This window comes from Phialemonium atrogriseum (assembly GCF_030411735.1).
Source record: "Phialemonium atrogriseum strain 8032-3 unplaced genomic scaffold QBC33scaffold_6, whole genome shotgun sequence".
Taxonomy (NCBI): Eukaryota; Fungi; Ascomycota; class Sordariomycetes; order Cephalothecales; family Cephalothecaceae; genus Phialemonium; species Phialemonium atrogriseum.
Genome location: NW_026848143.1, coordinates 540897 through 566339, shown reverse-complemented (window position 1 = coordinate 566339; position 25443 = coordinate 540897). Strand labels below are relative to the sequence as shown.

General features: G+C 55.9%; 8 protein-coding genes across 8 annotated transcripts; 6 read left to right on the top strand and 2 right to left on the bottom strand.

Moving 5' to 3' along the window:
* Nucleotides 1-91: 91 nt before the first annotated feature.
* On the bottom strand, nucleotides 92-1308 carry QBC33DRAFT_531224 (ADP-ribosylation factor-like protein 8B). Its single transcript, XM_060427288.1, has 3 exons — nucleotides 958-1308; nucleotides 875-894; nucleotides 92-764 (listed from the first exon to the last, which is right to left on the bottom strand). Exons 1-3 carry the CDS (start codon nucleotides 1132-1134, stop codon nucleotides 356-358), a joined length of 606 nt encoding a protein of 201 aa, XP_060285781.1. The 5' UTR covers nucleotides 1135-1308; the 3' UTR covers nucleotides 92-355.
* Nucleotides 1309-3088: 1780 nt separating this feature from the next.
* Nucleotides 3089-7371, top strand: QBC33DRAFT_531216 (beta and beta-prime subunits of DNA dependent RNA-polymerase). Its single transcript, XM_060427287.1, has 2 exons — nucleotides 3089-3812; nucleotides 3875-7371. Exons 1-2 carry the CDS (start codon nucleotides 3330-3332, stop codon nucleotides 7142-7144), a joined length of 3753 nt encoding a protein of 1250 aa, XP_060285780.1. The 5' UTR covers nucleotides 3089-3329; the 3' UTR covers nucleotides 7145-7371.
* Nucleotides 7372-7833: 462 nt separating this feature from the next.
* Nucleotides 7834-10613, top strand: QBC33DRAFT_604472 (Di-copper centre-containing protein). The gene is made up of 4 exons (XM_060432244.1): nucleotides 7834-8370; nucleotides 8443-8573; nucleotides 8657-8926; nucleotides 8985-10613. The coding sequence occupies exons 1-4, from the start codon at nucleotides 8082-8084 to the stop codon at nucleotides 10167-10169; spliced, it is 1875 nt and encodes a 624-aa protein (XP_060285779.1). The 5' UTR covers nucleotides 7834-8081; the 3' UTR covers nucleotides 10170-10613.
* Nucleotides 10614-11448: 835 nt separating this feature from the next.
* On the top strand, nucleotides 11449-14078 carry QBC33DRAFT_325790 (helix-loop-helix DNA-binding domain-containing protein). The gene is made up of 2 exons (XM_060423627.1): nucleotides 11449-12292; nucleotides 12352-14078. The coding sequence occupies exons 1-2, from the start codon at nucleotides 11717-11719 to the stop codon at nucleotides 13828-13830; spliced, it is 2055 nt and encodes a 684-aa protein (XP_060285778.1). The 5' UTR covers nucleotides 11449-11716; the 3' UTR covers nucleotides 13831-14078.
* A 1315-nt stretch (nucleotides 14079-15393) lies between these two features.
* QBC33DRAFT_531206 (HSP20-like chaperone) lies at nucleotides 15394-16450 on the top strand. The gene has a single exon (XM_060427286.1). It carries the CDS (start codon nucleotides 15581-15583, stop codon nucleotides 16436-16438), a length of 858 nt encoding a protein of 285 aa, XP_060285777.1. The 5' UTR covers nucleotides 15394-15580; the 3' UTR covers nucleotides 16439-16450.
* A 469-nt stretch (nucleotides 16451-16919) lies between these two features.
* Nucleotides 16920-19926, top strand: QBC33DRAFT_531203 (Man1-Src1p-C-terminal domain-containing protein). Its single transcript, XM_060427285.1, has 2 exons — nucleotides 16920-18784; nucleotides 18924-19926. Exons 1-2 carry the CDS (start codon nucleotides 17292-17294, stop codon nucleotides 19549-19551), a joined length of 2121 nt encoding a protein of 706 aa, XP_060285776.1. The 5' UTR covers nucleotides 16920-17291; the 3' UTR covers nucleotides 19552-19926.
* Nucleotides 19927-20211: 285 nt separating this feature from the next.
* On the top strand, nucleotides 20212-21529 carry QBC33DRAFT_531201 (WSC domain-containing protein 2). The gene is made up of 3 exons (XM_060427284.1): nucleotides 20212-20808; nucleotides 21018-21135; nucleotides 21284-21529. The coding sequence occupies exons 1-3, from the start codon at nucleotides 20456-20458 to the stop codon at nucleotides 21374-21376; spliced, it is 564 nt and encodes a 187-aa protein (XP_060285775.1). The 5' UTR covers nucleotides 20212-20455; the 3' UTR covers nucleotides 21377-21529.
* Nucleotides 21530-21591: 62 nt separating this feature from the next.
* Nucleotides 21592-25088, bottom strand: QBC33DRAFT_446954 (uncharacterized protein; the record flags this gene model as incomplete). The annotated part of the gene is made up of 2 exons (XM_060424406.1): nucleotides 21592-24781; nucleotides 24841-25088. 2 exons carry the CDS (start codon nucleotides 25086-25088, stop codon nucleotides 21592-21594), a joined length of 3438 nt encoding a protein of 1145 aa, XP_060285774.1.
* Nucleotides 25089-25443: the final 355 nt, after the last annotated feature.

Below are 25443 nucleotides of genomic sequence, written 5' to 3'. Positions count from 1 at the left end.
CCCGCGCCCCCCCCCCCCCGCCGCGGCGCCCCCCCCCCCCCCCCCCCGCGCCGCCCCGCCCCCCCGCCCCCCCCCCCCCCCCCCCCCCCCCGAGGGCTTTGGGACATGCTAACGGTGTCGCAGGTGTTTCCATCCACCTGATGATAGCTCGCGAGAGGTTGATTATATATGGTCGTCGCCGGCCAGAAGTTCATCCGTCTTTTTTAACATTGGAAGGTGGCACATCGCCGTCAAATCGTCGAAAGAGGCTCGCGGTGCTCATCTCGACACTTTGCCCTTGGGACTGCTTAACCAAAATACTGCCGAGTCGAGGAACACGCATCTACCGCAAGGAACCAAAACAAGACCGCCAGCTTCACCTGTTGGCAAACTTCATCAACCATTGGATGACGGCATCCAAATTGGTCTCTTCCTTGGCACTGATGCCGTAACAGGACACTTCTCTGTGGCTGATATTCTTGAGGTCCATCGTATCAATCAGCTCGTCGACGCTCAGTTTGTCAGGAAGGTCTGACTTGTTCCCCAGAACGAGAAGAGGGATGCCTTCAAGGGTCGGGTGGCTCATCAGGGAATGGAGCTCCTCTCGGGCGGCTGGGAGGACAGCCATGTCTGCGATATCAATGATGAAGACGATCGCATTGACTCCTCGGCAATACCGCTCCCACATCGGCCGAAAGCGAGGCTGGCCACCCAAATCCCAGCACTTCAGGGTCACATGCCCTCGTTGTACCCGCTTCATATTGAACCCGACGGTTGGGATGGAGCTACCGAAGCACGCGAGTTAGCGAGGTGTATCCATGTACATCTTCTATCTCGTGGTGGGGGCTGGAGAGCATCCGCAACGACGGAGGTCCGAAGGGGGGAAGTCGCTTACTCGATCGTGAACTCGCCTCCCTAAGAACAGACATACAAGTCAGCTGGGGGTAATTCGAGGGGCGTCGGCGAAGATTTGCTTACCGAGAGCACGCGCAAGAGGGACGTCTTGCCGGCATTCTGGAGCCCAATCATGGTCACGTCCATCTCCGTCGCCCTTTCGCTCCAGGTCAGTACATACAGGGCAGGCCAGCAACATGGGTCAGCTGCGAGCAGCAAGTCCCTAGCGTACTCACCAGAATGTCCGAAGCAACCAGTCATACACTTTCCGAAACAGTCCTGCCATGGCTATTCCCTTTTTGATTCCGGCAGCTGGGGGCAGCGTTTGCAGGTGTGAAGCTTTCAGGGGGCCCAGAGGCCAGGGAAGGAAAGTCGCGCAGGGTTTGGGTCGACAGAGAGAGCAAGAAAGACGGTGTAGGACGAGACAGGTGGGGTCCTAAGCCGGGCGACGTTAAAATGCTATGCGCTCAGACTATCTCTGCCCGTACAAATTTATGAATCAAACGTCTCGTATGACCGGCGTACCCGAAGGGACAGCTGCACAGAACGATGTCGGCCGTTTTAGAGTCGTAGCCGCGGGGCAACACACCGCGAAAGGACGGGGAGCGCGGGCTTCTGTGGGAGTGGGTGAACTTACACAAAGGTTGGGCCGTGCCTCTCTCTTGTGGGAATAACGAGGGTCAACCTTGCAGAGGCAGCCGACTAGGACTAGGGTTTTTTCGATCGTTTGGCCGGGGTTTGGAGGTCAGAGCTTAGCAGTGCCAGGAGAGCCACGAGGGCCACGAGATACGAAGGTGGAACGAAATGATCATCGACAGTTTCGACACAAGGAAACGAGAGCGTGCCCGTGACTTCGGGTGATGGGATGGGGGGCCCAGATGGAATGGGGGTTCGACGTCAGTGCTGAGATTTGGAGAGTGACGGCGCGGGCGGTTGTGCGAGGTTGCCGCTGTGGGTGCTGAGTGCTTGCAGGGATTGCCCGGTCGAAGCGAAGGCGTCGTGCTGCTGGAGATGTGCTGGAGCGGGTCTGTTTGTGATCTACCTATCCGCCCTAGGCTGGATCCGCGTCTCGAATCTTTTCAGGACTAGGCCCCTTGACAACTGAGGGTCTTTTGATATTGCACCTCAATGCTCACCTCTAGCCAGGTCTTGGATCTTGGATCCGGGAACAGAGGTCAGGTCGAGCCCAGGAGCCGCGGGGTCAAAGCTCGGGCTGATTGGACGATCGCCGCTTATTGAGGATCAAGGGCCAATAGCAGGAGCTTGTTGGCACGGCAGAGAGGGAGTAGTGCTGGGCGGCGAGGGTTTGAATTGGAATGAATGTCAAGCGCTGTGAGGGGGTGAGCGGTTCGAATGGGGGTTAAATTTGGAGACACCCAAAGACGGTACTGGCAGAGACCAGATACGTTGTGGAGATTGTTGGAAGGTAGGACAGCCAGAAGTGGACCGCAGGCTACCTCCCCAACTTGGTGCAATCGGCAACAAACCGGCAGCATGGATGATGTATGATGCAGATGATGGATGCAGTGTGGGTAGGTTGGGCTGCCACTACAGGTCGCGCTCGCTGCCTTGAGTTAGTTCAAAGGCTGGTTGGTCTGGGTGGTCTAGGGACAGGCAGATGTTTAGGTGTCGATGTATCGGTTGATTTTACTGGATGATGCGCATCCTGTACCTATTCCCACCACCTGTATCTAGACCAGGTTGCCAGTGAAGGAGGCGCTGCTGCAAGAAGGAGTGGTGGAGAGCTGATGTTGGAGGGGTCTCATTTTCGGGCTGCAGAGAGGGGGCTCGATTGGATACCTCTCCCTAACAACCCCACCTCCAACTTATGTACTCTAAAGGGTACCTTGAGCGAAAAAGAAACGAAAGAACCAAGAAAAATTCAAAAGTAAGACAAGAACCCAAAGTCTAACATCCAGTACAATCCACAGGTACCTAGAGTTGTCAAATAGAGATGCCTGTTGCTGTGCCACCTGAAGTAGAAAGAAGGAACCGTGCTTAACCCTACTAACCCTACCTACCCATATTAAGACCCGACCTGGACTTCAACAGCTGGGGGTTTAGATGGATTGTTGCTGCTTCAACAGGGTTAGGGTTCGGGTTAGCTGCACTAGCCCCACGCCCGCCTGGTCTGCGTCCGTCGATGTTTCTTATCGCACCTCCGATAAGCTAAATGGTCAATAAATTTTTTGGATGTCCAGATCCAACTTGTCCATCAACAAGAGATAACCGGCCTCTTTCACCAGAGGAATTGGCGGCTCCAGGTTCTCAGGCAGACTTTGAGGCTGGGGTAGCCCGCTCGACTCGTTTTCGGTAATGGTTTCAAGATTTTCTGAATTCTGAACCAAGACACTGGCAGCCGGTTCTTAACACCCCGCGCCTGAGCATCAACCTCGTCGCTGTTCGACAGATTCGAAGCCTCTTACCCGATCTTCACTACTAAAGTCTACTCCAAGATGGCTCCGAAGGGTACAAAGAAGGGTACAAGCACGTCTTGGGACCACGAATTCAACCTTCTCCGCCGTGAGAAGCTCTTTCGACACCCTCCTACCGACCATACGGCGTATCCCGCCCTGCAACTCGCGGTTGACCCTCATATCGAGTCCTTCAATGTTCTCTTTAGGGACGATGGCCGGCCGGGGCTGATAGATCTCGGCCTGGCCGAAATTGGCACCAAAACATTCCTCGACGGGGACGAGAGAGCGGCGCCTACGGGGAAGAACAAGTTGACGATCCGGTGCAAGGGTGTATCTCTCCAGAAGTCTCAGCTACCACCCTCAAACAAGTTCGCCAAGAAGCGCGAAGTCCTCCCAGCGGAGTGCCGAGAGCGACATGCCACGTATCGGGGGAAGCTGACGGCCACGTTTGAGTACCGTATCAATGGCGACGAACCCAAGGAATTCGTCCGGGAGATCGGACAGATGCCCATTATGCTCAAGGTGCGCATGCCGCTCGATTTTGACGATTCTCGTCTTCGTTCGTCGTCTAACACATTATGCAGTCAAACAGATGTCATTTGGAGAACAACTCTCCCGCCCAGCTCGTGCAAAGGAAGGAAGAATCCGAAGAACTTGGTGGATACTTCATCGTAAACGGTATCGAAAAGATCATCCGTCTCTTGTTGGTCAACCGGCGGAACTTTCCCATGGCAATCAACAGGCCCAGTTTCACGAATCGCGGGCCCACGTACACGCCGTACGGTATCATAGTGCGATCAGTGCGGCCGGATGAGACCTCCCAAACCAATGTCCTTCATTATCTCAGCGATGGCAATGTCACCTTCCGGTTCTCATGGAGGAAGAACGAATATCTTGTTCCCCTGATGATGATCCTAAAGGCACTCGTGGAGACGAACGACCGAGAGATATTTGAGGGCCTGGTTGGGCCCCCGACCTCGAGGGGAATCGAAAACACGTTCCTCACAGATCGTGTGGAACTGCTGTTGCGGACTTACAAAGTATATTCCCTTTACAGCAAGACGCAGACCAGAGCATACCTTGGGGAGAAGTTCAGGGTCGTCTTGGGCGTTCCTGATACCATGTCCCATTACGAAGCCGGCACCGAGTTTCTGCGGAAGGTTGTGCTCGTCCACCTTGGATGCGTGGATGTCACGGAAGAACAGAACACGGACAAGTTCAAGATGCTCTTGTTTATGACGCGGAAGCTCTACGCCCTGGCCGCCGGTGACTGCGCCGTTGACAATCCCGACGCCGTTCAAAATCAAGAGATCCTCCTCGGTGGCTTCTTGTACGGCATGATACTGAAGGAGCGAGTCGAAGAACTGCTGTCGGTCGGGCTCAGACTTTCTCTGCGGGATTACTTCAGGAGAAACCCCACCGTATCGTTCACGTCGCCAAATTTTGCACGGGACTTCCCAATAGCCATATTCCGAAAGACAAACGAAAACCTCGGCAACGCCTTGGAGTACTTCCTCTCCACCGGTAATCTCCTGAGCCCGTCTGGCCTAGACCTGCAGCAGGTTTCGGGCTTCACCGTTGTTGCAGAGAAGCTCAACTTCCTACGATTTATCAGCCACTTCCGGGCAGTTCATCGAGGTAGCTTCTTCGCCCAGCTCAAGACCACCACCGTCCGAAAGCTCCTTCCCGAGTCTTGGGGATTCCTATGCCCAGTCCACACTCCAGACGGTGCTCCATGCGGTCTTCTAAACCATCTCTCCCACAAGTGCAAGATCATGACCGAAGCTGTTGACGTGTCGGAGATTCCTCGATTGGCCGTCGAGCTTGGTGTGGTAGACATCTCCTCGGCTGCAACGGACGAGAGCGTTGTGGTAATGCTTGACGGCAAGATCATCGGCTGGTGCACACCAGACGAATCGCGAAGGATTGCAGATACCTTCCGGCACTACAAAGTTCAGGGGAATCGAGGGGTACCGCTACATCTGGAGATCGGGCTTGTCCCATCTTCTAATGGCGGTTCATACCCTGGTATATACATGTCTTCTCAGCCTGCCCGGATGGTCCGGCCCGTCAAGTACCTCGCTCTGGGACAGGAAGACTTCGTCGGGCCTCTCGAACAGCCTTACATGTCGATTGCAGTTACTGATGCCGAGGCCGTTCCCAGCGAGTCGAGCCATGTGGAGTTTGATCCTACCAATATCCTGTCCATCCTTGCGAATATGACCCCCTTTTCCGACTTCAACCAATCCCCCCGAAACATGTACCAGTGCCAGATGGGTAAACAGACGATGGGCACTCCGGGCACTTCCATGCGTTACAGGACGGACAACAAGTCATACCTCTTGCAGACCGGGCAGACGCCTATCGTTCGACCGCCATTGCACAACGCCTACGGCTTCGACAACTTCCCGAACGGTACAAATGCCGTCGTTGCCGTCATTGCTTACACTGGGTATGACATGGACGATGCTATGATTATCAACAAGTCGGCACACGAGCGTGGCTTTGGCTACGGCACAATCTACAAGACCAAGCAGGTAACTTTGAGGGACGAGTCGAGGGGCCGTTCGGTCAAGAACATCACAAAGCTCTTTGGCTTCGCTCCAGGCAGCGCCATTCGGGCATCGACGCAGCAGATGCTCGACGAAGATGGCCTACCATACGTGGGCCGCATGGTTCAGGAGGGCGATGTTCTCTGCGCGTGGCATACCGTCTCGGCTGATTATAGCGGGCAGCTAGTCAACCGAGACGGCGCAAATCACTTTGAGAAGTACAAAGACTCCGAAGTCGCGTTCATCGAGGAGGTGCGTCTCATCGGAAACGAGAACGGGAACGAACCGGCCCAGACGATCTCGATCAAGCTCCGTATCCCTCGAGCACCAGTCATCGGCGACAAGTTCTCTTCGAGGCACGGGCAGAAGGGCGTGTGTTCTCAAAAATGGCCAGCCATCGATCTCCCCTTTTCAGAATCCGGCATCCAGCCAGATATCATCATCAACCCGCACGCGTTCCCTTCGCGAATGACGATCGGCATGTTTGTCGAGTCTCTAGCCGGAAAGGCGGGTGCTCTTCACGGCCTTGCTCAAGACTCGACACCGTTCAAATTCGACGAGGAGAACACGGCAGGAGATTACTTTGGCCATCAGCTGATGAAGGCCGGATACAACTATCACGGCAACGAGCCCATGTACTCTGGCATCACCGGCGAGGAATTCGCCGTCGATATTTACCTCGGCGTCGTCTATTACCAGCGTCTCCGGCACATGGTGAACGACAAGTACCAGGTGCGCACGACTGGTCCGGTCGTCCCCACGACGGGCCAGCCCATCAAGGGGAGGAAGAAGGGCGGTGGTATTCGGGTGGGAGAGATGGAGAGGGACGCCCTCCTCGCGCACGGAACCGCTTTCCTCCTCCAGGACCGACTTCTCAACTGCTCGGATTATTCTCGGTCCTGGATCTGCCGATCATGTGGGTCGTTCTTGTCCGTCCAGCCCACAGTGTCTCCCTTCATCGGGAAGCGGAAGGCCATCAGCGCTGTCCGTTGCCGAAATTGTGCGATGCGCATTGACCAGATCGAGGATCTGGACCTGACCAAGTTGGACGGTGAGATATGGGAGGACGGACAGGGCCACCAATGGATTGGGGGAGACAACACTACCACCGTCGTTGTTCCGGGGGCACTCAAGTTCCTGGATGTAGAACTAGCAGCGATGGGGGTCAAGCTGAAATATCGGCTGGACCCCAAGGACGCTGTACGGAAGGGGCCCTTGAGGCAAAAGGCATTGGAAGGCGTTCGGAAGGGGAAGCTGATGTTGGGCAAGCCGCCTCAGAACGGCTTGGTTTCGGTGTCGTAGACGGTCATGTTCTTTTACGAATTCAATCAATGAGATTTGGTTTGCTTTACAACCGGGGCTGCTTGCCGCTGCTTGCCGCTGCTGTGTCGAGAAACTGTTTGCAGAGTTCAACACGGGCAGTCAAGGGACTGGGTACATCAACAAGGTGCCGGGCAGCATGTTGGGACACGAAGTAATTACACCGCGTCATGGCCCGAGTCTATCAGCCGTAGGAAGGTATAACATGCAGTCTACCGCCTGTGGGTTCCACCCCTTTTTTCTTTTTTGGGATATAATTTTTCAAAGACCATGGCCCTCGCGGCATTTCAAGGCAGGCCAGCCGCAGCAAACCTGCCGGCATATTGCTGTCAGCGAAGCCATTGGTGGCTCGGTGGTCGGTGGTCGTAGTTGTACGAGAATGCTGAGAGTTTGGCGCAGGTGAGAAGGAAGCTTCCATCTTGCTGCGGTAGACCTTGCCCCCCGTGCCCTAGGTTCCGGAAGGGACGACTCCCCATTACCACGAACACCATCTGCAAACATCCATGACCACCGCACCTTCTAAGGTGTCCGAGGAGCTACCTAGATGGGCAGGTAGGTAGGTACCTAATAAGGTTAAGATGGAATCATCAGATTGTTAGCCCGACAGGGTTCTGCTCCCCAATAGTCTATTCCATGCCCGCTTTACATACGCCGTTCGTCTATTTTTATCTGTTATTGCCATTTTCTTGCCCCCCATATTCTATCATCCCATCGTTAAGTCCCGGGGGCTCTATGTCCAGGTCTCTCTCTCCTCTCTCTGCCTCTCTCTGCTTCTCTCTTTTTCTCCCCACCCTCTGTCGCTTTATCCTTCCCTCTGTCTAGGCTGGGCTTCTCTCCTGTCTTCCACTGTGAACTATCAATAGCCCCTTCGATACCGGTTCCCTGGCCTTCTAGAACTGCTCAACAGTCGAGCACCAATATGGCGCGCGGCCGTCTCTCTGTCCTCGCCGCCTGCCTATTTTTGCACAGCTTGGCCAGTTGTCAACATTTGGCATACGACTATGGATTTGACGTGAGCCGACTCGTTAAACGCCAGGAAGTACCATTCGTCGTGCGTAGCTTGCCGAGCGTGAATGGGACGTGGCCCGTCAGGCAAGAGATCCGACAACTTGAGAAGAATAAGGAGCAGTGGACTCTCTACATCCTGGGGCTCAGTATGATGCAGTTCTGGGACCAATCCGAGCCACTGTCATGGTACCAGATCTCAGGTATGATTGTCCCAAATTTGTGCCCGGATGAGTGCCCATGTCCCTCCTACCCACAGCATCTAATGAAATCAGCAATACATGGAGCGCCGTACCAACCCTGGGGTGGCGTACAACCCACTCGGGGCAACCAGAATTCTGGCTACTGCAATCATATCTCCATTCTGTTCCCGACCTGGCACCGCCCTTACCTTGCCCTGTTCGAGGTACGCTGGGGCCCCTGGCACGGAATACCAAGGGTCATCTCTCCCCAAGCTACGTGGACAGTACGGTTGACAGGTTTAAACAGAATGTACTCTACGATGTGATCCAGGAAATTGCCTCGCTCTGGTCGAACGAAGAAGACAAGAATCGATATCAAGCTGCCGCCGCCGCTTTCCGCATCCCGTACTGGGATTGGGCAGCAGACCCCCCCGAGGGAGAGAGCATCCTTCCCAGAAGCACCTGGGAAAGCCAAGTCATTGACGCTGATGGCCCCAATGGAGTGCAGCAGATCTCGAATCCGCTCTTCGCCTACAATTTCCACCCGTTGGACACTAAAGGGTTCCCCTTTTCTCCAGTGCGTTAGAATATCCCAGATATTCTCCCAAGCTCACTAACCTTACGATTGGCCGAAGTGGAATGTTTGGAAATCCACAATGAGAGCCCCAACTGACGACGATGAATCGGCGGAATCCAACAATACGCTGGTTGCCATGGGTCTGGATCAGAACCTTGCCTCCGTTCAACAACGGCTTTACACGCTGTTTTCAAACTATCATAACTACACGACTTTCAGCAACGAAGGCCGCGGTCCCGGCTCCCCTGCGTTTGCGTTCGATTCACTCGAGTCACTCCACGACACAGTCCATAGTCTGGCGGGTGGGACAAAGGGCCATATGGCTGTAGTCCCATTTTCCGGATTCGATCCTTTGTTTTACCTGCACCATGCTATGGTTGACCGTATCCTGACCATTTGGCAAGCTCTCTATCCCGATTCATGGGTAACCCCTGAGGTGGCACGTTCGGCCACGTTCACAAGCTCGGTAGGCCAGATCCAAACCTCGACAACGCCATTGACGCCTTTTTATGCCAGTCCCGACGGTGTTTTTTGGAACTCCGACATGGTCCGCGACCCACTTGCGTTTGGGTACACCTATGCTGAAGTTGCTGGCCTCTCCCTGGGAGGACAGAATATCGACAGCCGGGCCCAATCCAGTGTCAAATTGGCAATAAATCGGCTCTACGGCTCGTCAAGCCCACGGAGTCTTGTCGGGCTTGCAAATGTCAGGAACGTGGAAGTCGGCCCAGGCGCGGTTCGGGAAGCATCTACAACCTCCATACCGAGCAGGTCAGTCATCGTTCACAACAAGTACCGCGAATGGATCGCGAATATTCGGGTCAAGAAGCAGTCGTTGGACGGGACATTCTTCATTCACTTTTTCCTCGGCAGCGTGCCCGAGGAACCGAAATCTTGGACACATGCGTCGACCCTTGTCGGCACATTGAGTGTCTTCGCATCCCCGGTCCAGCAGGGGATGGTCATGAATGATCCCGACACGGCAGGAACTGTTCCCTTGACGGCTGCCCTTGTGAAGCTGGCAATGGCCGGTGCTCTGCCCGATCTCGAGGCCGCAGTTGTGAAGCCATACCTTCAGCGGAATCTTCATTTTACCATCATCGGGGCGAACGGGACGGTTTTTGATACGGCCGATGTTGTCAGTCTCCATATCCAGATTGCCAGCTGCAGCGTCCAAGTGCCTGCATCTGACGAGGAACTTCCCACATGGGGTCAATCGGTCACCCACTTCGACCTGGTCTAGAGCTTCTCTGCATGATTCTCGGGGTGAGGAAAGGGGATACATGGGATTATTGTTACAGCTTTTATCGACTAGAGAGTATTGATGGTTTTTCATTCTTCCCTTTTGTGAGAATGCTCCAATTGCAAGTGCCGGCACGGTATCCGAAATGCTGATTAAGTACAGACGTAGTACGAAAGGAATATCTATCAGACACCCGCCCATGCGACATCGCAGGACTACTTAGGACCAGTAGGTATCTCTTCAATACTTCGTAGTCAAGGCAAAACCCTAATACAATGGATAATATTTTATTTATCTCGTTTAACGGGAACTTGGACTCCCAGAGTCCACCGGAAGAAGTCCTGCTCGCTGTGATGGATAGGTGATGGATGTTGGGGAAGTTATTCCGAAGTGAAGTTGGTCATTAGCTCGCGGTCTCGGGGCTTGGGCGGGCCACGATGTCCCCTGATGTGAAAATAAAGCTTAGTTATTCGTCAGCGGGCTAAGTGGGGGGAAGCGCGGCGCAAATAGTCTTGGAAGGTTAGCCAATACCGAACAGCCAAGCGGATGATAGGCTGTGGTACTTGGCAACCCCACAATCGAATCCTCCAAGCCGCCGAAGCGAGAACGTGTGGGATTTTTCTTCCTTCGATATTCGTCGCGGGATGCAATGCGCCACACGCGCGCAAGCTTTTGCTGTTCCCGTATGGGGTATATAATTACCTACCGCTTGACCGCGTTCATCCTGCGGCTTGAGCTGATCGGTCGGTCGACCAGTGGGAGAAATCTACCTGCTTGCCGCATGTGCTTTTTGAGAGTGGGTGGGTGTGCCAGGAGTCAGGACTCGAGGTGGCTAGCTACCTAGTCTAGCCTACATAGGGCAGGCCATGGAGACGGTTCGAAGCCGCCTCGCGCCGGCCATCCTATAGCCTCGGTGGTGTACCTAGTCATTAACGTCGGATTATGGGGACGAAATTTTTCATTCCAGCCTCCCAGCTCTTACAGTCGGCACTGCCTGCACTGACCATCCATTATGATGCATCTCATTAAGTAACCAATTTTCCTAAAGTTTCTGCCCCCACGGTCCCCACTCCCCCCCCCCCCCTCCAACAGAAGAGGAGTCCAGGCTTTTTTCAGGGTTCTCTCCGGCTTGACTTTGGCCAGTGTCATGACCCCTAATTATTGCTTCCCAAATCCTCTATTGACGATGGAAGAGAAGTGAGCAGTGTTACGCCCTCAGTACACTCTATATGGGTGTGTGATCTTTGGCATTGAGCGAGCTCTGTGACTCCGGCTATCTTCGACGGCACTTGGCCGACCCCACTAGAGAAGTGGTGAGCGCAGGCGCAACTTTCCCGAAGTCGCGCATTCCCGGGTGTCAAATCGAATTCGAAACCCACTTGGCCAGACAGACCATACAGGCCAGACAGGCCAGACAGACCTCTGGGCGACCGGTCAAACCCCAAGACACTTCCCGCCGAAACCAAAGCCTGAGCTGGGTGGTATTCTCTAGGCCGGCGGTGCCGACTTCTATCTGGGCCATCTACTCTGTCCAGCCATAACCCATAATGGATTCCGTGGGTTGGGGCGATGCAATGCAGTCCGGCCCCGAAGATGACTTCGAACAGTTCCTCAACATGTGCGGCATGGCCAATTTGACCGACGGCATCCAGTTTGAATACCAGGATTTCCACAATGCCAATGGCACCCAGGCAATGCAGGGCCCGCATCGGCAGCCGTCAGATGTCCCGATGACCGGCACAGACACGCCCGATGTCATATCGAGGGCCGACCCCGGTGCGCTTCATCACCAGATGTCGCCAATGACCACTGCCCCGTCCTATCAGTCAATCCCGACGACAATGATGCCGCCACCGTCTCCCAACGAGGCCATCGTCGACAGCATCGACGCCCAGATCCACTTCCTGCAGCAACAGAAGCTGCAACACCAGCAGCGGCATCTGGAAGAGCAGCAGGTTGCCTTCATGGCCCAGCAACAAAGTCGCATGGTCCCTCCAACACCCCAGAGCCTTGAACTGCAGGCGGGAAACAGCCATTACTATGCCCAGACCGCGCAGAACGACCACACGCCGCAGCAACACCCTATAGACTATCGGTATCATGGGGTGAAAGAGCAGCATGAGGTTGGTTCTGCCAGTTTTTGGCTGTCACTGCTGCCGCGAATGCTGATAGATTGTCACAGATGTCATTCACGCCTCTAGTCTCGCCTGCGGTGACCCCGCTCGATACCCCCTTCTCTATTGATAGTCATTTCACCGTACCGGGGGCCTATTTCAGTCCCCTTACTTCGCCTGCATTGCACGCACAAAATGACCCCATGGCGGCATTCGATAGTAGGCTCGGCCCGGCGAGCATGAGTTCCCCGCGGGACATCAACAGCAGCATGGACCAGGAATCGAGGAAGACCCCCGTACTGGGCCTAACGCCAGCTGAGACCGTCAAGAAAACGAGAAAAGGCGCGGCGAAGAGGGGGAAGGCAGGGGTCCGCCAGTCACCGATAACGAAGCCCCAGCGGCGGAAGACGACGACGACGCCGGTCCTGAATGCCCAGATGCTGAGCGAGTTGGTCGAGAATGCAGAGCAGCAGCAAGACCAGTCACAACAGTTACCCGTCCCAGCCATTTCAACCTCGTCCTCGTCAGCGGGGAGGCTCACGGACTCGGAAAACAACAGCTCGGTGTCTCCCGAGAACCTGAACGACGTATGCATGGAGATGCCCCCTCCACCGCTGCCGAAACCGAGGTCCGCCAGGCCATCTCCACGTGTTGGGCCAGAACACCATGTACCGGGAGTGCAGCTCCCCGGCATGCCGTCCCCAGCAACGCCGGCATCCCTGATGAAGCTGAGTTCCCCGAGTAATCGGGCTTCTGCGGCCAGGGTTAGCAGTCAGGAGGCGATCGCGTCTGAGCATATCGAGAGCTTTGAGCTCCCCGAATCCGCGAACTTCCCCAAAGGACCGCGTGTTTCGATCGACGCCGCAACACCGGGACTAATTTCGCCAGATCCAAATTCTGTCAACAGCTCGTCGGTGCCACCGTTACCTCCTCCCATCTTCTCCAAGCCATCAGGAACTGCCTCGGCAACGCAAAGTCCCCTGCTGGCCCCTGGATCCGGGTCCATAAACGGGAGAAGGACACCGCAGCTAGCGCCGAGGGGAAGCAAGAAGCGCGGAAGTGTGAGCTCTGTCCATGTCTCGCCGGCTCTGCGGCCCAGGATTTCCCCCAGTATCAAACCCTTGCTTCCGGGAGGAGGGTCGGCTGCAGAAGACGCGGCGTCGCACCTCCTGGCAACGAAATCGAATTACCGACGGCTTCTCGAAGGTGACACCGTGCCTGGCCTGTCATACCCGGCCGATCTGTCGACAAACCTGACGTCGAAGCGAACGTCGCACAAGATTGCCGAGCAGGGTCGGAGGAATCGCATCAACACGGCCTTGCAGGAGATCGCAACGCTGCTACCGCGTCCGCCGGCGAAGGAAGGGAAGGATGGGAAGGACATTGAATACGACGGCAGCGACAAGAAGGAGGGCGGCGCGAACGCGCCGAACAGCAAGGCCAGCACGGTGGAGCTGGCCATCGAGTACATCAAGCAGCTGAAGCAGGAGGTGGACGATGCCAACAGGCGAGCAGAGGAGGCAGAGAAGAGGTTGGAGGCGAAGTAGAAGGGCATCATATGCGCGCCCGTGGACGCGAGATGAACGGGGCTGGAGGTTGGCGACGACGGGAGATTCCTGCTTAAAAGCCAACTGAGGATATTGGATCCAAGCTAATGGGATACATGCCCCTTTCATCGTTTCCTTTTTACCACGTTCTGTTTCTAGGATATAGCTTGCTACGTTTTTTCCCCGGTGTTTGCAAGTGGCAGTACGAATGCCTTTGAGCGGGTGAGGCTCAGGCGACGAAGGGGTTGGGGGTCTGGGAGCATTTCTGGGTGGGAGCGGGAGATATCATGTTGTGCGGCATCGCAATCTCGATTGTAATCGGCGTACACGACTTTCCCGGTTACCCATATGTAATGGAGCTCAAAGTAAGCAATCCGTCGCATCTGTATACCTATGTGAGTATAAAAACGTACAGCACAAATGGGATTTGGAAGCATAGCGAGGCCTTTGAGACAGCCACTTGCGTCTCAGGCCTGAGTATGGTTAGCTTGAATAAAACATGCATTTGTATGTGCATAGTAGTATACTTTGCATAAAAATACATGTTGTTGGATTTGGAGTCTAGTATTCTATGGATAGATAGTGGCGAATAAGTCGTTGTTAGTTCGAAATAGCTAACTCGGACTCAAGCAGTTGCAAGCTGATCTGTTCTCGGACCCGAGATGATCGCCCAGATTCTGGATTGACCACGGCGGGGGGCGGGGGGGGGGTTTGAGGCCCGAGCGCTGGGGATGTCGGAACTCGGTGAGCAGCTGCCCGACGGCCGACATCGAACCTGGAACCGCGTGGATCTGCAGGACGCGTGGACCGTGGCAACGGATACCAACCAGGTTATGCTTGATTCATTCTGTGACAATTCAGTCGCCCACGCTTACGTGGTTGGGAGGGCGGCTGCTATTGTGCCATTATCTTTTGCTCACACGCCACTTCCAATGGGTTCGATTACTTTCGGAGCAAAGGCTCAGGCGGACGTAGAACGTACGTGTTTTCGGTCATGGCCTGTCTCGAAGTCGGACTTGCGAGGTGAGGCTCGACTACCGGGCTAGATAGGCAGCTTTCAGTTACGACGACTAGTTCTGCGTCATCTCCTAGCGGCCTTTTGAGCGCTGGTGGCATTTGTTGCCCCCGAGCTTGGTGGTAGACATACGCCAGCCAAGTAGGTAGCTTACGTTGCCCCCATTTTGCCTATGCCTAAAGTGAGGCGAGTCTGGGTCGAGTCCTCGGTGTGAGTGCCGTTGACGTTTCTATATAAACCTGGCGGGCACTTTCCTGTCTTCCCATCTCTTTTGTTGCAACTATCACACCAGATACTCCCTCAGACCGACCAACTCCAACCTCACTACTCCTATATTTCATTCTACATAGTATCATCATGGCTTGGAACCACCCCCCCCACGGCGCCCCCGGTCCGGGTCCATTCTGGGACTTTGGCGGCACCACCTATCAAACCGGCCACGGGGTCGACCACACCGGCCCGCCCGAGGGCTTCGGCCCCAACTTTGCCGCCGGCTTCCCCTTTGGCGGGCCCGACGGCTTCTGGGGCGGCGGTCGCGGCGGCGGCGGCGGACACTGGCGCGGGCCCTGGGGCCGCGCCCGAGGCGGGGGCAACCGCTTCAACCCCTGGAGCTGGGGCTGGGGCGACCGCGGGGGCCGCTGCCGCGGGGGACGGCGCTGCTGCCACGACCACGATAGCGACAGCGACAATGACAATGACGACGGCGCCGGCGGCGGCATCAGCGCGGACGAGGAGATGCGCGACGCCGCGACGCCGCGGGCTGGCGGCGGCGGCGGCATCGGCGAGCACGACCCCGAGAAGGAGGGCACGCCCGGCACGCTGCGCGACTCTCCCGACGGCGACGACGGCGGCGAGCACCCGGACCCGCCGGAGGAGATCCCGAGTCTCGGGCGGGGACATCGTCGTGGGGGGTGCCACCGCCGTGGTGGCCCCGCCGGCGGCGGCGGCGGCGGGTGTGGGCGGGGTAGAGGCTTCCACGGACGGGGCCATGGCCATTGCCATGGCCGTGGTCGTGGTCATGGCCACCACCACCGCGGGCCTCCCCCGGCTTACAACGACGGCGCGGGCGCGAGCCCGTTCGATTTCCGCGGCCTGATGCAGGCCTTTTCGAACCACCCGTTCGCTCAGCAGGTGCGCGAGCAGGTTGAGCGAGCGCGCGCGGCCGCGGCCGGGCGGCGTGACGAAGAGGAGGAGGGTTACGGCGAGGGGGGCGCGTTCGACGCCGACGCCGAGACGTTTGTGCCGCCGGTGGACGTGTTTGACGGGGCTGGGGCGTGGACGGTGCACGTGGCGCTGCCGGGGGCGAAGAAGGAGGACGTTGGCGTCAGCTGGGACGCGGCCAAGTCGTCGCTGGCGATCAGCGGCGTCGTCTATAGGCCCGGCGATGAGGCGTTCCTGTCGGGCCTCGTGGCGGGCGAGAGGAAGGTCGGGCTGTTCCAGCGGAAGGTGAAGCTGCCGCCGGCTAGGTCCGCGGAGAAGGAGGAGGTCGATGAGGAGGGCATCGTGGCGAGGATGGAGGACGGCGTCCTGATAGTGGTCGTCCCCAAGGCGGAGAAGGACTGGACTGAGATCAAGAAGGTCGATGTCTTGTAAGGGGCCAGGGGCAACGGATAGGGGATAGGGGAGAGGAATATCTACGGCAAGGGCGATTGTAAACGGCAACTTTACTGTGTAATTTTTTATTCGACGACAGTTTCAGCGAGAATCGTCAAACCATTTCACGATCATTACATCTCCGTTCTCCTGCATTTTGTCACAGCCGATTCGACTTGGGGACCTAGTAACGAAAAAAAAAACGAAAGCGAAAAAGAAGAAAAAAAGGCCAGAAAAGAAAAAATGCCAAAAAGAAGAAAATGGCGCAGGGTAATAGGTAGAAAGTAATAATCTGCTTTTTTGTTTGAATAAAATTCACTTACACTCCTGATATGTATGGAGACGCTGTGTGTGGCAATATCTTGGTGTTGGGGCCAAATGGCAGTCATCTGCCGTGTGGCGCGACCCGTAATGTGGCGCAGCAAGCGTCTCTTGGCCAAACTATACGTAATTTTTCGAACCAGGTTGCCTCAGACAACCAGTTAGCTCTTTGCATCATCACTTTGAGCTATAAAATCAACACTGAAGATTCCCCCTCTTTTCTTCCAGGGCACCAGCGCATCACATCCATCGCCGGGAAGGGCACAAGTAGTGCACAAGAACCATATCCATTCACGGCTGGTAATCGCCACCAACCGTTGCCGCCTACACAAGAGAAAAGCAACTTGTCGCACATGCTGCTGCCAGTAACGTGGGCCGGCCGTTGATAAAGCTTTTCGGATCCCCCAAATTGCCTGTCCGCAGCACAACCTTTGCTGCCATCCACAACTGCGCGCCAGGCATTTCAATATCTCTCACTCATTCTGAGAGAAGCTTTGCCTTGATCTTGGGCTCTGCTTGACCTGTCGCAGTCATGTCCGACTCCGAGAGCGTCGACTACCTGCAAACAGGATTTGACCCGTGGTCGTTAACCGTTCCACGATTGCGCTCCATCCTCGTCACGCATAATGTCCAATACCCTGCGACAGCGAAGAAGCCCCAGCTCATCGATCTCTTCAACGAGCAGGTTGTCCCCCAGTCCAAAAAATACTTGGCCGCGCGGGCAAGAGCGAGGAGGACCAGCAAAGGCATCGTCGATGCTGGTTCGCAAAGCACTGTGGATACGGATGACTTTGACTTGATGCCGCCGCCAGCGTCGTCCACTAGAGCGCGCTCGCCTCGGAAAAGTACCAGAGCCAAGCGGGAGTCGGAGGATCCGGACCACGAGCCCACACTGCCGGTTGTCCGCCAGAGCGCCCGAAAGCGACAGTCGCGGTCTGCGAGCACCCAGGCCGTTGGCGCTTCCGACACGGACACGGGCACTGATGCGGACGGGTCAAAGTCGGCCAGGCGAAGCCGACGTACAACACCTGCAGTCAAGCTGGAGCTGCCAGAGGAAGACGAGTTTTTTAAGCGAACGCCTGAGACTGAAGCCGTATTTACCAGTGACAACCCTTTCCAGAGTGGCAGCTCGCCGACTGCACCGGTTAAGACCCCGAGCAATCGCAGAAAGACCACCGGACCAGAGGGCGTGAGAATGAAGACTCCGTCTGCCGGGCGGCGACGGACAGATGGCCCTACTATTGAGGAGCCAACCGGGTCAGGTTTCTCCCGATCTTTTGAAATTCCTGTCGCGAGGCTCGGCACCCCAAAGACACCACCGGATCGCACAATAGTCGAAGCCGGCGAGGAGTTCACGCCAGAGGCACAACTGGAACTTGAACAAGAGGAGGCCGAAAATCCCCAGCGTGCGGTCGCTGCGCGTCAGAAGCTCCAGGCTCCCAGCCGGAGACTAAATCTGACGACTCCCATTTGGGTTCTCGCCATCACTCTCTTCGGCGCGTATGCTGCTTGGTACAGACAAGAGAAGATTGCCGTGGGTTATTGTGGACTCGGAAGGCCGGCGACGCAGATCATACCAGATACCGTCCAGCTTCCAGAATGGGCAACCGCTCTGGTAGAGCCGCAGTGCGAGCCCTGCCCGCCACATGCCTACTGCTATGAGGACTTTAGCGTCCGATGTGAGCAGGATTTCATATTGAAGCCGCACCCTCTCGCTCTCCGCGGTCTGGTGCCGCTCCCGCCGACTTGTGAACCCGATGGAGAGAAAGTCCGTCGTGTCCAGGCGGTTGCCGACAAGGCGGTGGAAGAGCTGCGGGACCGGAGAGCCCAGTATGAATGTGGAGAGCTTGTGAACGAGGAGGGCCAGCAGCTTGAAAACCCTGCAATTGGTGAACAGGAGCTCAAGGAAACCATCAGTCAGAGACGGAGCAAGCGGATGAATGCTGATGAGTTCGATGACCTGTGGCTGGCTGCTATTGGAGAAGTCAAAGCGAGAGACGAGGTTGAGGTCGTCGTCGAAGAACCGTGAGTTTCCCCTTGCGTCCATAACCCCCTCTTCGTCTCCTTTCGGCTGCATGGACTCCTCATGGCGGACATCACGCGAGCGCAAGTTTCACAATTTCTGACCAACCTGGACTAACCAGACCCCTCGCCGAGCCCATAGAACCGGAGATACCGGAGGTTTTCCAACCACCCGCTTATCGTCCACCTCTCTCGCTCGCCTTCCGTTCACCTGCGCGATCCGACGCTCGGTCAGACTCGCCCTGGCTCGACATCGACTCAGCATTGGTGGACTAATCTTTGCGCTCCTCTCGGCACTGTATGGGCGCAACCGCTACCGGGCCCATCGCGCCACCTCAGCGCAGATTCCGGGACTGGTGGATCTGGTGCTTGAGCGCCTGGCGGCGCAGAAGGAGCTGGCCTTTGAGGACGGCGACGACGATGCCTTCCTCTTCCTTCCCAACCTCAGAGATGACGTCCTGAGGTCTATGCACTCACTTGCCCAACGCGATCGCGTCTGGCAGCGTGTGCGTGCCGTGATGGAGCAGAACAGCAACGTCCGGACTGGCCAGCGGGAGGGTCGCAACGGAGAGGTCGGTCTCGCATGGGAGTGGATCGGCCCGACCAGTGCTGCGGCCATTGAGAGCAGCGGGAGGCGTCGGAAGAGCGGAAGGGTGTCGTGGGGCCCGGACGTGAAGGGAGTCGGAGATGAGGTAGATCTGGCGCCCGGGAAGACCGAAGCGAAGCCTGGCTTGCACCGCAAATGGGAGGAAAGCCGACCTATTTACTAGGTTTGACGCCCTGGAATTTTTCCTATTCGGGCAAGCATTGAGGGCTAGGGGTCCCTTTCGAGACTTACGACATTGTTTAATCTTCTATGTAAATAATCGGGTGTTGTCTTTTATTCTTCCCTGATCCTGTACTTCTTATCAGACTCACCCATGCTCACTACCATGATGCTATCTCCTTCCGTCCCTCCCTCCCTCTCTCTCTCCCTCTATCCTGGTATACGGTTTTTAGGTGGGGGACGCAACCGGCGTTTCGTGGTTTTGCTATTGGGGAGAACAGGATTAGCTGCAGGAGGAATCCGCCCCTTAGCTACGTTCGCTTGCTTGGGTGGTATACGCGATAGCAATTAATGCAATATCAAATGTTCAGTTGAAAACATGCTTGCTGTCATGATCTACACCTAATCCTTCCGGGGGTTTCGTCCAATGCCAGTAATGGTTGTTTTAGAGTCGAATTTATAATTCGGATTCTTCATCAGCCCATCCGAAGCAGATATCACTTGCAGGATCACACTAACCAATGCAGCTTCGCAAATTGGACCCTGACTTTTTCAGCCAGTGGCCATTTGACCCGCTACCCACCGGGCGGGCGGTAGTCAGCACTAGGACCCGACGGCGGAGATGCGCACTGATGCAGGAGGATTCCGGCCGGTCCAGAACGCCACTCAATACAACCTCACTAGCACTACTCCCCATTCTCGCAGGGCTGAGCTGGGCTCCTCTGTCTGCAATGTCCCTCAACACCTTCCCACTCCTTCTTGGGCTCAACGACGCACCCAACCTGCATTCCTCGTCCCCCAAGGATCGTAACATGCAACAACACCTCACCCGCCAACCCAACCCCACCGAACAAAAAATCCAGTGAAAAACCAGAAGGGGCTCTACCGCCAAAAAAAACAACAACAAGATGCCACCCAGCCGAACCACCCCCCTCCCAGCCCTCAGCCAGCTATCGCTGTCGCTACTGCTGCTGCTGCTCCTCCTCTCCGCGCCGCGCCCCACCGCCGCATCCACCGCGACCACGACGACCTCCCCCGCCGCGCCCACGCCGACGGTCCTCGACGTGTCGGACCGGTACCGGTACGCGGGCTGCTACAACGAGACGACAGCGGTGTCGGGCGCGGGCGGGGCGCGGGCGCTCGGCGACGGCGCCGACGAGGTCCTGGCGGGCCAGATGACGGTGCCGCTCTGCCTGGGCTTCTGCGCGGGTGGGGGAGGCGGGGGGACTGTGTATAAGTATGCTGGGTTGGAGTTTTCGAGGTGAGTTTTTCTTTCTTTTTGGCTTCTGTTTTGGGGGGAGGTTTGGGCTGGGCTGGGCTGGGGTTGTGGTTTGGTTGATAAAAAGGGGAGGGGGGCGCGATGATCTGGAAAAGGGGTGGGGCGGGTTACCTCGGGGAGGCCGGTGGGAGTCGGGAGACGAAGGGGAGGCTGACCTCGAACGACGTCCGGAGGCTGACTGCATCACACAGGGAATGCTGGTGCGCACAGCGTCTGTCAGCGGCGTCTGCCAAGCTGTCCGACAGCGAGTGTAACCTGGGGTGCGACGGCGACTCGCAGACTGCATGCGGTGGAGCGTTGAAGTTAACTGTGAGCCCCCCCCCCCCCCCTTGTGGCCAGACCTTGCCCCTATTCCTGTCGGTTTGGTCCTACCACCCCTTTGGACCCGGATATCCGCCCGCATACCGTTGATGATCATGTGGTATCGACGTGGCTGACAAGGGGTCGTTACCTCTAGGTGTATATGCTCAGCGCAGCTCCGTCGACGAACATGGCTCGCGGGTTGGCGGCTATAATAATGATGGCTAGTGTAGTGTATAATCTTCTTTGACGGGGTTTTGACGGGCGGGAGAGTCAAATGTTTTCTTCAAGTCTTGCGTTTCGAGATACCTACAAGCCGTTTTAGAAACAGACCATGTAAGATGCAGGAAGATACCCGGATTTTGGCGTCGCACAATATAAAATCATGTTTCATTCATCGTACGGTCATATGGCAATTATCTTCAAGGTGATTGGGATATTGAGGGAGGCAAGCGGCTCTTTCCACTACCCCAAATCCATCGGCCCAAGTCCCCTACTCCTCATGGCCTCCTGTATTGCACCCTGGATGGAGCTCAAGGCCTCCATCCACCCCTCCTTCCCCGTACTCTCACTATCCTCCTCTTCCTCGACGATCCACTGCAACCATGTGACGAGTTTGCGAGCCTTGTCCATATCTCTCTCCTCAACCACAACCTTGGCCAAGTATCGTTCGAAAACCTCTACATCGGCACGATGTGGGCCATCGTCCTGCGTCTCCCTGTGCCAGACATTGAGCATGTCTTTTATCTCCGTGATCGATGTCAACGCCGAGCTTGTGAAACACGCTCTGGGCGGCTTGACAAGGAATTGCAGCCTCGCCTGGCCACCAGGCAGTGCGTCTTCGCCGTCGCTGGGTGGTGCCCCTCGCCGGTGAGGTGGTGGCTGGATAATATTAAGACGGGACTTATGCGCGAGTCGGCGGCGCTGGTGGTCCTCTACGACCTCTTGCCGCACGTCTTCCGGGAGTTCTGACAGGAACTCGGGATCCAACTGGTCGATGGCGTCGACGTCGTCGTTCGCCACCTCATCCCGCCCCTTGCTTCCGGTGAGGAAGTTGGTCTGCTGCAGTCGAGCCTCTGCGTCGTGTTGCCGCTCCCGGGCAAGGTTGAACATGCCGCGAATGCCACGCTTCGTTGGTGTAGGTGCCCTCTTCGGGTGGTGTATCACCCTGTCCTTGCGAGGGGATTGCGGGAGGAGGGCTTGGCCTCTTTTAGGGTTATAAGAGGCCAGTATTTCGGCCTTCACATCTTCTGGAAGAGCATTGAATACTTCCGGGTCAACTTCCGGCGGAATATCATCCTGCAGCGCAGGACTTTGTGTACTTGACTTGACGGATGGAGAAGTATCACGGACTTTGGAGATAGTGCTGTTGTGAGTCGTCCCCATCAACTTGCTGCGTATGTCCGGCGGCAGCTCAGCAAGCACCGCCGGATCGGGGTTGGATGGCATGATGAACTGGGTACCCGTCATATTCAAGGGAGTCCTCGCATTCTCGTCAGCTTCGCTAGCCCTTGCCAGGGCAAGGGCAGGGTGCATCTTCGGCTTACGGGGAGTCAGGGGGTCATCCGTAATAGGGTCGTCCTCGTCCCGTGCGTTGTTCTTTAGCTTGCCCGGAAGTTCTTCATCCTCGATGGGTTCGGTTTTCTGTTTCTTCGCTGGTTGCGCCGTTGCGAAACTACCGAAACTGAGTCGCTTTTGGCTACCTTCCGGGTGGGTGGTAGCCGATTTCATCGGTTCAAGCTTGGTTAATTGCACACCGAGGCCGCGAAGGTCTCCCGGGCTGAACTTGTACGAGCGGAGGATGGTCACGGCTTCTCTGCCGATCAACTCGCCGTTGTTCGTCGCAACACCAAATACAACGCTCTTGTTGAATGTGTCGCACTTTCCATGCCCGAGATGTTTCGGAGGATCGAGAGGAGCATCCAGTGCTCGGCGCATAATCTTCACCGTAAGATGCTTGCCCTTGACACCTTCGTTGAGCAAGCGGCGTTCGAGCTCCTTGCAAAGGTTGCCAACGAATTCTTCCGCTTCCTGTTGATTGATGAAACGGATTCCCCAGTTGACCTCGGCGGACACGGACTTGCGAATTGGCTGTTCCCCAACCTCCACTCGATCGATGCCACGGGCATACTCCCATAGCTTCTCACCCGTCTTGGGCCCCAGGACCAATATGAGACGTTCTTTGCTGGTTTGACGAACATCTTTAACGAACTTGACCCCGATCTCCTCAAGCTTTCCCCCAATGCTATATGCAACGCCCGGGAGGCTGTCGACCTTCAAGTCGCCCAAAATTTCGAGAACCTCTTCTGGTATGATTTGGTGCTGGCCGGCTGGCTTGGCCTTTCTCAGTGCTACTTTCGCGAGCAGGATATTGGCGCCGATTCCAACCGACACGTTGCAACCCGTGCTATCCTTGATTCTTTGACGGAGGTTTGTCGCAATCTGATTCGCCTCGTTCTGCTCTCTCCAAATGCTTCCTTCGTCCACACCAATGCCTTTTGAACCCGTGGCAGAGAGAACAATGTTTGTAATGTCCACGAGGGCTTCATCTATGCTGACGCTTTGTGTAATGCCGCCAACATCAATGATTGCGTCGTAAAATAGCCTGCTCGCTTCTTCGTAGGCCGGGAAGTCATACGGCAAGACCTTTAGGTCTGGGCAAAGCTCCTGCGCCCTCTTCATCCACATGCCGTTCTTGACTCCGAGTTTCCTCGCCGGGTAGTTGCAAGAGGCAATCTCCGAGCCATTCCCGGTGCCATGGGCCACAACAGCAGGCTTGTCAACAAGTTCAGGGTGCCTCTTGAGAGACACTGCGCAGAAGAAGCTGTCAAAGTCGACGTGCATGATGTATCTGCGGGATCCCGGTTTTCGCTTCGGAACCTTGGACACCAAGCCCTTCTCAGCGGCGAGCCTTTGCATATTCGACTTGAGCTCAGCTTTCCAAGTTGACAGATGATGCAGGCGACTCTCGGAATAAAATTGCTTGAGAAACTCAGGGTTGGCCGTCGACGACTTCCGAATACGGGGATCAGATAGTAGTACAGCATTGTGCTCCTCGGAAGTCATGGGCTTGGCTCTTGAAGGACTCCGAACCATGCTTTCCATGTCCGCATCTAGGAGGTCGGGTGGTCCGTCGCCGCTATCAAGCTGATTTGAAGTGATGTCTTCTTCAGAACCTGCGCCTGTTCCTTGCACATCTTGATCGATGATAGGAGCCTTGGTCGGGGTTGCGTCCTCAATAAGGTCCCTTGAGTCTAGACCATCAATGTCCATATCATCAGGCGCCTCGATACTCTCGAGTGTCCGCAGTGGGGAGTCTGCTGCCTTTTGGAACTGGGTGTTGTAGAAACTGTTCTGCGTCTGTTCTCGATACCGGAGTTGTGATCGTTGCGTGGTCTGGCTGAACATCTGCCCCCCGTCAAACATGATCGTCTTTTGCCTTGGGCTCTCGTCTATAACTCGATAACTGGACCAAGGCAGGAGCTTGCCGGCCTTGATAGAATCTGTCACCCAGGCTGGCTTGACCATTCTGTACTTGTTGTAATCGACAACTTTCTTCGGTGGCAATGCCGATGCGATGACGTGTGTTGCCATTGTCTTTGAATCCAGGTACTGCAGAAAACCCGCGCCATGTTGAACAAGTTCCTTGTGTAGACTGGGACAAGTCAGCAAGTCTGCCGATGAGGGAGAAAAGGGGGGAGCTAACAAACTTACACCTGTAAGGGTGGTTGGGTGTAGCCCATTACATGTGCAACGACCCCCTTGAATATTTGCGGCTTATCCCCCGAAGATGCTCGGAGATCTGCGTCCAAGTTCTGCAGTTTTATCTTCTTCCTCCTGAAGTAATCCCCAAACCCGCCAAACTCGCTTCCTTCATACTCCTCGCCAGCCTCATCGGAAAAGGTATGGCCCTCAATCCGCTTTCGGACAGCCGCCGAATTCTTTTCTAGGCGGCTTCCCATCGTTCAAATGTTCAAGGGGGAAATGACCGTTAACCATCCGTTTCAGGATATACACGTTACACGCTTTTTCAGGCGGTATCACAGGTATCACGCATACTCTGGTGATAGGGGGATCTGTGCGCAAGCGATGCCTTCTTATGCATGACTCGAAGACGGGATCATCACAGCATTATTTTTTGCTGGTCGCCTTGCAAGAGACATTAGTTCCTGGGTTTTCTGGACCAGGAAGTGGCAAGTCGGATAGTAAGCCACCTTTCAAAGGGTGCGGGTGACGCGCAGGAAGCATCGCCACTCTACGCGATACCCCGTGACCAATTTAAGGTCCCAAATTACGTAATCTCTATCTGGCACTGGG

Excerpts from the sequence above, each read along its gene's own strand:
- QBC33DRAFT_531224 (XM_060427288.1), bottom strand. The coding sequence starts at position 1,134 with ATGACTGGTTGCTTCGGACATTCTGGTGAGTACGCTAGGGACTTGCTG. Across the intron at positions 895-957 it reads CCCTCTTGCGCGTGCTCTCG|GGAGGCGAGTTCACGATCGA; the intron begins GTAAGCAAATCT and ends GTCTGTTCTTAG. Across the intron at positions 765-874 it reads GGAGGCGAGTTCACGATCGA|CTCCATCCCAACCGTCGGGT; the intron begins GTAAGCGACTTC and ends GTGCTTCGGTAG.
- QBC33DRAFT_531216 (XM_060427287.1), top strand. The coding sequence starts at position 3,330 with ATGGCTCCGAAGGGTACAAAGAAGGGTACAAGCACGTCTTGGGACCAC. Across the intron at positions 3,813-3,874 it reads AGATGCCCATTATGCTCAAG|TCAAACAGATGTCATTTGGA; the intron begins GTGCGCATGCCG and ends CACATTATGCAG.
- QBC33DRAFT_604472 (XM_060432244.1), top strand. The coding sequence starts at position 8,082 with ATGGCGCGCGGCCGTCTCTCTGTCCTCGCCGCCTGCCTATTTTTGCAC. Across the intron at positions 8,371-8,442 it reads GTCATGGTACCAGATCTCAG|CAATACATGGAGCGCCGTAC; the intron begins GTATGATTGTCC and ends TAATGAAATCAG. Across the intron at positions 8,574-8,656 it reads CTTACCTTGCCCTGTTCGAG|AATGTACTCTACGATGTGAT; the intron begins GTACGCTGGGGC and ends AGGTTTAAACAG.
- QBC33DRAFT_325790 (XM_060423627.1), top strand. The coding sequence starts at position 11,717 with ATGGATTCCGTGGGTTGGGGCGATGCAATGCAGTCCGGCCCCGAAGAT. Across the intron at positions 12,293-12,351 it reads GGGTGAAAGAGCAGCATGAG|ATGTCATTCACGCCTCTAGT; the intron begins GTTGGTTCTGCC and ends AGATTGTCACAG.
- QBC33DRAFT_531206 (XM_060427286.1), top strand. The coding sequence starts at position 15,581 with ATGCGCGACGCCGCGACGCCGCGGGCTGGCGGCGGCGGCGGCATCGGC.
- QBC33DRAFT_531203 (XM_060427285.1), top strand. The coding sequence starts at position 17,292 with ATGTCCGACTCCGAGAGCGTCGACTACCTGCAAACAGGATTTGACCCG. Across the intron at positions 18,785-18,923 it reads GAGGTCGTCGTCGAAGAACC|AACCGGAGATACCGGAGGTT; the intron begins GTGAGTTTCCCC and ends CCGAGCCCATAG.
- QBC33DRAFT_531201 (XM_060427284.1), top strand. The coding sequence starts at position 20,456 with ATGCCACCCAGCCGAACCACCCCCCTCCCAGCCCTCAGCCAGCTATCG. Across the intron at positions 20,809-21,017 it reads GCTGGGTTGGAGTTTTCGAG|GGAATGCTGGTGCGCACAGC; the intron begins GTGAGTTTTTCT and ends TGCATCACACAG. Across the intron at positions 21,136-21,283 it reads GTGGAGCGTTGAAGTTAACT|GTGTATATGCTCAGCGCAGC; the intron begins GTGAGCCCCCCC and ends CGTTACCTCTAG.